We start from the raw sequence: 8,054 nt of genomic DNA, 5'->3' as shown, positions 1-8,054 counted from the left end.
ACCTGTCTGTAAAGTCCACATTTCGCGTTTAAGAGCACTGTTCTTCCAGATGTCCTGACTTCAATTCCCAGCAACCCATGGTGGCTCACAACCATCTGTGATGGGATCTGATGCCCTGTTCTGGTGTGTCTGAGGACAGCTACAATGTACTCACATACATAAAATAAATAAATAAATCTTTAAAAAATTTAAATATACGGTATTTGGTAACTTTTTTGGGGGGTTGGGATGGGGAGTTTCAAGACAGGGTTTTTTCTGTATAGCCCTGGCTGTCCTGGAACTTACTTTGTAGACCAGGCTGGTCTCTAATTTAGAGATCCACCTACCTCCACCTCAAGTGCTAAGATTAAAGGCATGCACCATCACCACCCAGCTTGATAACAGCATATTTAAATGCAAATATCTCTTAAAGAATAAATGAAAATTTGTGTTAACTGCAACTGTGTTAATTTGTAGGAATAAACTGTGTGTGTGTGAATAGTTTTGGGGAGTCTATTTCTTCATTCCATTGTATTCCTGGGGACTGAACTCAGGCTGTCTAGCTTGTGGGATAAATGCTTTACCACTGAACTTTATGCTGGCCATCTAGGAATTTAAAGTCCAGTTAAGATTGTATATTTTAGAGCTGGAGACATAGTTGAATTATTTTAACTCATACATGGATTGTTTTTAGAACATGTGTTTTGATTTGATGTTGTGCCATTAACCTTTCTGTCAGCTATGTGACATTAGAAGCGTTTTATTGTACCGTGTAATGAGTAGTTTATGGAGGTGTGAAGAAGTCCTTTGTGTCTCAGAGCATTGACCACTCCTGGCTTGTTGATGGCTAATGAGAGTTGTCAGCAGTGTGCGGCTTAGGTTTCAGTCATGCAAATCCCAAAGCTCCTTAGGCCTCTTGTTTTTGCTTTTATATGGGTTTTGGGATGAGACTTTTCCTTGAGAAGGAAAACGTGTTAAGTTGTTCACAAGGCATATTGGTATAAATATAGTATTAATTTGGCTACTTTTATTCTGTGTATGCCTTTTAAGATTTTTGGTTTAGAATTTTGTTCTATGGCGATAAGCAGTAGAGAACTACTCCATTGACCTCTAGGTACTTATGCAGGTCATTAAAAGTGGACTATGGTTGAATGCAAAAAAACACTACAAAGCAAAATATGAGTGATATACATATATATTGTTTATGTATAAATATCTTTAGATAGAGTGCTAGTCAAAGTATTTAGTTTTTGTCCTAAGTAGCAGAAGTATAGAATCTCTTACATGTATAGAAGTATGAGTCTCTTACATTAAAGTACAGATACATGCCATGTCCATATATTATAGTTTTTAAAAAGATATTTGTTACTGGGTAGTGGTGGTACACACCTTTAATCCCAGCACTTGGGAGGCAGAGGCAGGCCTGGTCTACAAAGTGAGTTCCAGGACAGCCAGGACTACACAGAGAAACCCTGTCTTGAAAAAAACAACAAAAAAAATTGTTTTATTTTTAATTATATGCATGTGTATGGGTATGTGTATATGAGTTTGGGTTCCTGTAGAGGCCAGAGGAGAGTGTCAGGTTTCCTGGAGCTAGAGTTCCAGGCTGTTGAGAGCTGGGTGGGTGCTGGGAACTGAACTTCGGTTCTCTGGAAGAGTTGCAGTTTCATAAAGTTAACTGTTGAGTTGCTCTCCAGCCCTTCCTATTTCTTTTTTAGCCAGTTTGTTTTTAAGTGGCAGAGTGTCTCAGGGATTGGCTCAGTGATTAAAGTACTTATCATCCAAGTGTAAAGAATGGAGTTCAGAAACCCATGTAAATGCCAGGTGGGCACGTCAGGCTGCCTGTAATTCTAGCCTGAGGGTGGAGACTAGCTGGCTACTAAGACTAGCCATATCAGGAAGCTCTGAATTGATCCTCTCTGAGTAAATATGGTTAAAGAGGGATGAAAGATGATTCCTGCCCACACACATACACTTACACACATGCACATTACACCACACACACACACACACACACACACACACACACACACACACACATACACACACGGGAAAAGGGAAGAAAACAAGAAATAACAAGGGTTGTGTCTGCCCTGCTTTTGCTGTGACTAACGTGCTTTAAACCTAGATGGTAATTTGTCCATGAGCTGTCGCTGTCTGAAGAGACCAAACAATTGTGTTTCTTTTCTCCCTTCTCTCTCTCTCAGGTCATTTGGATCCAGGATTCCTAGCAAGTGACAAAACGTCTGTTGGCAGTGCACCACTTAATGAAGAAATTAATATCGCCTCTTCAGATAGCGAAGTGGAGATTGTGGGTGTTCAGGAGCACGCAAGGTGGGTCAGTAATTGGTATCCTGGTAATTTAAATTGTGGCCTTATTTAAGTCAGAAAAACAAGTGATTAAAAAATGGTATAGCTCATAGCCTGGCTGCAGCTTTCTTTGGGTTAATAAGTACTTTTTGTTAACCCAAGTTTAAGAGTGTACCTCAGATGGTTACATATAAAGAACATATTATTCGGAGCTAGAGAATTGGCTCAGTAAATAGAGCGCTTGTTGCTCTTGTAGAGATCCTGAGTTCTGTTCGTAGCACCTGTGTGGGTGCTCACCATTCACTTAGCCCCAGGACTGACCTCAGCAGGCACCACACACTACACACAGGTAAAACATCCATACACATAAAATAATAAAAGAAATTAAAACAAACAAAAAGAGCATGTCTGTCATGGGTGTGTGTAAGCTACAGCTGATTTATCCCCCTCCTTTTAAATAAATGTCTAGGCACCAAACAGTCTTGCTCTTAGAGAGAAGTATCTGGTGCTGTGCCCTCATTCCTGGTGGCTTGGTTTTGTTTTTGGCATTTTTTTTTTTTTTTTTTTTTTTTTTTTTTTTTTTTTTTTTTGGTCTTTTATTTTACATTGAAATATATTGGGAGCAAACAACTGGGGGACATGCATCCTGACACCATGCCTCTTGCTGGCTTAGAATAAAAAAATCGCCAGGCGGTGGTGGCGTACACCTTTAATCCTAGCACCACTTGGGAGGCAGAGGCAGGAGGATTTTTGAGTTTGAGGCCAGCCTGGTCTACAGAGTGAGTTCCAGGACAGCCAGGGCTATACAGAGAAACCCTGTCTCGAAAAATCAAAAACCAGCCAACCAAACAAAAATCTGTAAAACATTGTGTAGTGTTAAGGAAAGTAATTTTTGTGAAGTTTGGTGTTCTTCAAGGTAGGAGTTAGCAAACTGTGGTTCACAGGCCAAATCAGGCCTGCTACAGCCTGTTGTATATTGAGAGCTAAGAGGACTTTTTGGTTTTTTGTTTTTTAAGGTTTTGTTATTTGTAGTTATATATGGGTGGGTGTATTTGTGAGTGCAGGTGACTGGAAGCCAGAAGTATCAGGTTCCTTGGAGCTGGAGGCCCAGAGTTACAGGTGGCTGTGTGCTGCTGGTGGGACACTTGAGTTTGAGTTCAGCATCTCTGGGGGACCACTGTGTGCTCTAACTGATGAGCTGCGCTGTCTTTAGTCCCTTTACATTTCAGAGTAATTGGGCAGGACTGAGATCTTATGACATGTTAAAAAACTTTAAGAAATTCATAGAGTTATCCTAGTGGAGTTCCTGTTCCTTCACTTTGCACGGAACGTGTGGCCGCGTGGTTTGCCCTGCAGCCACAGAGGTGAATGAACAGACTATATTTGGCCTTTGGCAGAAAAAAAAGGTGCCCTTTTTTTCTCTTCTTTTTAAGACATTAGGTCATTATGGCTGTTCTTGGCCTAGAGTTTACAGAGATCCACTTGCCTCTGCCTCCAAAGTCCTGGTGTTAAGACTGTGCCACGTCAGCTTTCTGAGTTCTTAGATGCATGGTTGTAAGGAGGGGCCACATCATAGCCTGGAGAGCTTGACTGTGTCCTGCTCCCAGGCATGGGGCTTCTGTTTGCTTTATTTTTATTTTTTAAATAGTTGTTTGTAGTCCTCTCAGATGTATTTTTCTTGTCTTAACACACTTATATAAAAGCCAAGAATTTACATTTTAAATCTGTGTATTCCATCTATCAAAACCAGTATTTCTTCCCAAGGGTTAAGTTGTATGTGTGTGTTTTAATAAAGCCTATAACAGTTATTGTCTTTGTTTAAGAATACCTGCCTCTTCTTTCTAATTTTGTTCTTTTGTTAGTATGTTAATGAAATACTTGCCGGTATTTTCTGTGTGTCTGTAGGAGTGTAGACTGCAGTAACAGGCAGGTGTGCCTGAACTGAGCTTCCCGTAAGGCTTCATCATATATCCAGTGAACTCTGAGAAGGCTGACTTAACTCCGAAAATCAGGGCTAATGTCCTCTGGACATTAGTGGTGTCCTGGGTGGCACCGTTCTCTCTGCAGGAGCATGCCTGTGGACTTCCTTTCTCACCTCTGGTTTTTTTTTTTTTAAGCATTATTTTATTTCATTTTTATGTGTATGAGTACACTGTAGCTGTACAGATGACTGTGTTCGATCATGTGTGTGGCTGCTGTTGATCTCAGGACCTCTGCTCAGGCTCGCTCTGGCCCCGCTCGCTCTGGCGTAATTTTCTGCAGCTGTCCTGAGACGCACCAGAAGAGGGCGTCCGATCTCATTGTGGGTGGTTGTGAGCCACCATGTGGTTGCTGGGATCCGAACTCAGGACCTTCGGAAGAGCAGTCAGTGCTCTTACTCGCTGAGCCATCTTGCCAGCCCCTGTTTTTATAGTTGCTTTCCGTGTTTGGGGGAGATGAGGTTTCTACTTTTATCTTTATCATTTCTTCTTTTCATGACTTAATAAAAAATGTTTCCTCATAATTTATCTTGTTTCCCCTCTTTTCTTGTTAATCTGATTTTCCCATTAGATTAGGAAGAAAGAACTACTGATTGTTTTTTCTCCCCTTTATTTGTTTTTGCCATTGGCTTATTTTTTACATTTTTTTCTTAAAAGACACTATTCCTTTTAAATCCTTTTAGGGCCTCCCTCCCTCCCTCCTTCTCTCTCTCCTTCTTTCCCTCCCTCCCTCCCTTCCTTCTTTCCCTCCCTCCTTCTCTTCCTTCCTTCTTCCCTCCCTCCCTCCCTCCCTCCCTCCCTTCCTTCCTTCCTTCCTTCCTGTTTTTGGGGGTTCCTGCTATGATACACCGCTGGCAAATGATGTAGTTACTTGACTTCTGTATCTGCTAATCCTGTCCATGTCACATTCCCTGCTTTATTGCTCCTTCACCTAGAAATGGTAGATTCCTTTCTTTTTAGATTCTTTGCAAAACTTTTCTTTCATCATGAAATTTTTAGCTTCCTTTAAAAACTTTTTTAAAAAGATTCAATTTTTAATGTGTGCTTTGCCTGGATGTACATATGGTGCCCATATTCGTGTTTAGTACCTGCAGAGATCAGAAGGCATCAGATCCCCTGGAGTTGGAATTATCCAACTGGTGGTTATAAATCACCATCTGGGTGCTGGCATTTGATTCCAGGCCTCTGCAAGAGCAATAAGTGCTCTCAACTGGTGAGCTATCTCTCCAGCTCCAGATCCTGGATCTACAACCAATATTTTGATGTCTGGGACTGATTTTATCATTATAGTGCTTCCTCATCCTAGCTCATTGTGTATGAACACTGTCTCTCCTGGGCCTCTGAACTTCAATCCACATGAGTGTCTCTTCACCTTTCCAGTACTGAAACCCTTTAATACAACTTTTTTCATTGCTACTTCATAACTAATTTTGCTACAGTTAGGAGTCATAATGTAAATGTCTGATGCAGATGGTCCTGTGGTCTTAGGCAACCCCTTTGAAAGGGTCATTCATTTACCCTCAAAGGGTTCACAACTCACAGGTTGAGAACCACTGGTGTCTTAGTCAGGGTTCCTATTCCTGCACAAACCATCATGATCAAGAAGCAAGTTGGGGAGGAGAGGGTTGATTCAGCCCTGCCTCTGCCTCCCAAGTGCTGGGATTAAAGGCGTGTGCCACCACTGCCCGGCTCAGCTTGCTTTCTTATAGAACTCGAGACTACCAGCCCAAGGATGGTACCACCTACAATGGGCCCTCCCACCCTTGATCACTAGTTGAGAAAATGCCTTACAGCTAAATTTTATGGAAGTCTAGGGAGGCTCCTTTCTCTGTGATAACTCCAACTTGTGTCAAATTGACACACAAAACCAGCCAGTACAACTGATCTGGATTGTTATCTTGTTTTGTACCTATTTTGTACTATTTCTTGAACCAAGTCATATGACTTAGATTACATTTTGACTATCATTACATTCAAGGACATTTTCTTATAGGCTTGCGGCATACATAAGTTGCACATTCTTATCTATTGATTTGAATCGAGGGTGAGAAACCATTTTGAAACTTCTGCTGTATACAGGAGAATACAGACTATAGATTTTGTTGGAGACTTTAAAGGAAACCCTGTTTCATTCTGAGATTATCTTCTATGTTGTCCTTTGGATACAAGATTGAAGCGAGCAGTCTTCACATGACTGCTCTATCGTTCTAGAGGTATTTCCTACAGGAGTAGCTGCGTGAGCCTCTCTCCTGTACTGGATTAAAGCTGAAGCCCACAGAGGAGGCGTCCCTGGTGGTTAGAGCTGCTCCTTTGCCTGCCTGTATCTCATCGAGGAATTTTTTTACAGGTCTTTCTTTATTGGGTTGCAATAATGAAGCATTGATAGGCTTCTAGTAAGATTATCACTTGGAGAAAGGCCCTAGGTGTTTGGCCGCCCTGCATCTTTTCTGTTCTCATTTTATTTGCATGTGTAGATATTTTGTTTGGATTTAGTTGTGTCTCCCTCCCCCCTTCCCTTTGTTTTTGTTATTCTACATAGTCATGGGTTTCCTAAGAATTTTAGAAAGTCAGCTTTGGTCCTTGGGTTGTTCTCTGTGACCTGTATGCTTGCTCTGCTTGTGCTGGGTACAGTTCTTCCTGTTTGACCTTTGTGCTTGAGGATGTCTGCCTTGTCAACGAGGTCGCTTTTCTTATCTTGCTCATGTAGATCTTTCTTTATTTTTAAAATTAGGAATTCTCTCTGGCCATCCATCCGTCCATCTGTCCATCCATCCATCCACCTACCTACCTAATTTGTTTATTATGTGTTTTTGAGCCAGGCTTTCAGTTTGTAGCTGGCCTTGGCTGATCTGGAACTTGCTATGTAGGCCAGGCTGGCATGGAAGCATGCTGGACCTTGACACGCACTTTATCTGACTGCAGATTAGAAAGTATCTTCTCTGAACTAGTAAAGGCTGAGTGCTTTGTTTATGGTGACCTTGGGACAGTTAGCTCCACAGTATGTTCTGGGCGTGTAAGATGGAGACTTTAGGTCTCTAGCCCACATAAGTCTTGGGAGACATTTTGGCCTTCATGCCTATGGTTTTCTTTGTTTTTATTCTTCCCCCCTTTCCTACTACCAGCCCCACTGATGGTTTTCCTAGGTGGGGTTTTTTTGTTTGTTTGATTTGGTTTGGTTTGCATTTAAGTCAGATTGTTTCATGGAACCAATTGTTAATATCAACACTAAAAACGAACTGGGAAGGAAATTAGCATTTCCCTAAACCGCAGGATGAGTCTTGTCACAGTTAAGAAAAATAGCTAGGTACCTGCAAGCTCTGAAGGAAAAAAACGGTACCTGTCAGCGGTGAGTGGGCAGACTCTGTTCCTCTGTAATATGGAGAGATGCCTCCTGATGCCTCTCCCTGTTGGCTGCAGAGAACAAGGAATAAGAAACTCTATCAGATTTTATTGTTTTTTTTTTCTAGAATTTTGACAATGAAGTCTGAAGATTTTTGTTTTTTAATTTTAAAATTATTAGGCATGGTGTTATATACTCATAATAATTAGTACTTGAGAGCTGAGGCATATGAATAGCCAGTTGGAGGCTAGCCTGCACTACCAAGCAAGACCGTGTCAAAACAGAATTAGAAGCTTCTTCATCACCTCTGGGCTGTGTGATGGATTACGGGTCCTGTGTATATTGTGTGCAGCCTGTGTCTGCACTAGAATGGGACGGGATCAATTAAAACCCAGCCAAGTATGCCCTTACCCCGTGCCTTTCAGTTTGTTTTTTTGGTTTTTTTT

General features: G+C 41.4%; 1 protein-coding gene across 4 annotated transcripts in view; it reads left to right on the top strand.

Annotated features, from left to right (window-relative positions):
* The window catches only part of CUNH18orf25 (chromosome unknown C18orf25 homolog), an 85,942-nt gene that overhangs the window by 70,522 nt on the left and 7,366 nt on the right, over window positions 1-8,054 (top strand). For all 4 annotated transcript variants that reach the window (XM_031366093.1, XM_031366092.1, XM_031366090.1 and 1 more), the window contains one exon: window positions 2,187-2,313. In XM_031366093.1, coding sequence (XP_031221953.1) covers window positions 2,187-2,313 — 127 coding nt within the window. The remainder of the gene's footprint in view (window positions 1-2,186; window positions 2,314-8,054) is intronic.

This window comes from Mastomys coucha, unplaced genomic scaffold (assembly GCF_008632895.1).
Source record: "Mastomys coucha isolate ucsf_1 unplaced genomic scaffold, UCSF_Mcou_1 pScaffold13, whole genome shotgun sequence".
NCBI classification, from domain to species: domain Eukaryota; kingdom Metazoa; phylum Chordata; class Mammalia; order Rodentia; family Muridae; genus Mastomys; species Mastomys coucha.
Note: the sequence above shows the minus strand (reverse complement) of the source record. Positions and strands in the feature narration are given on the sequence as shown.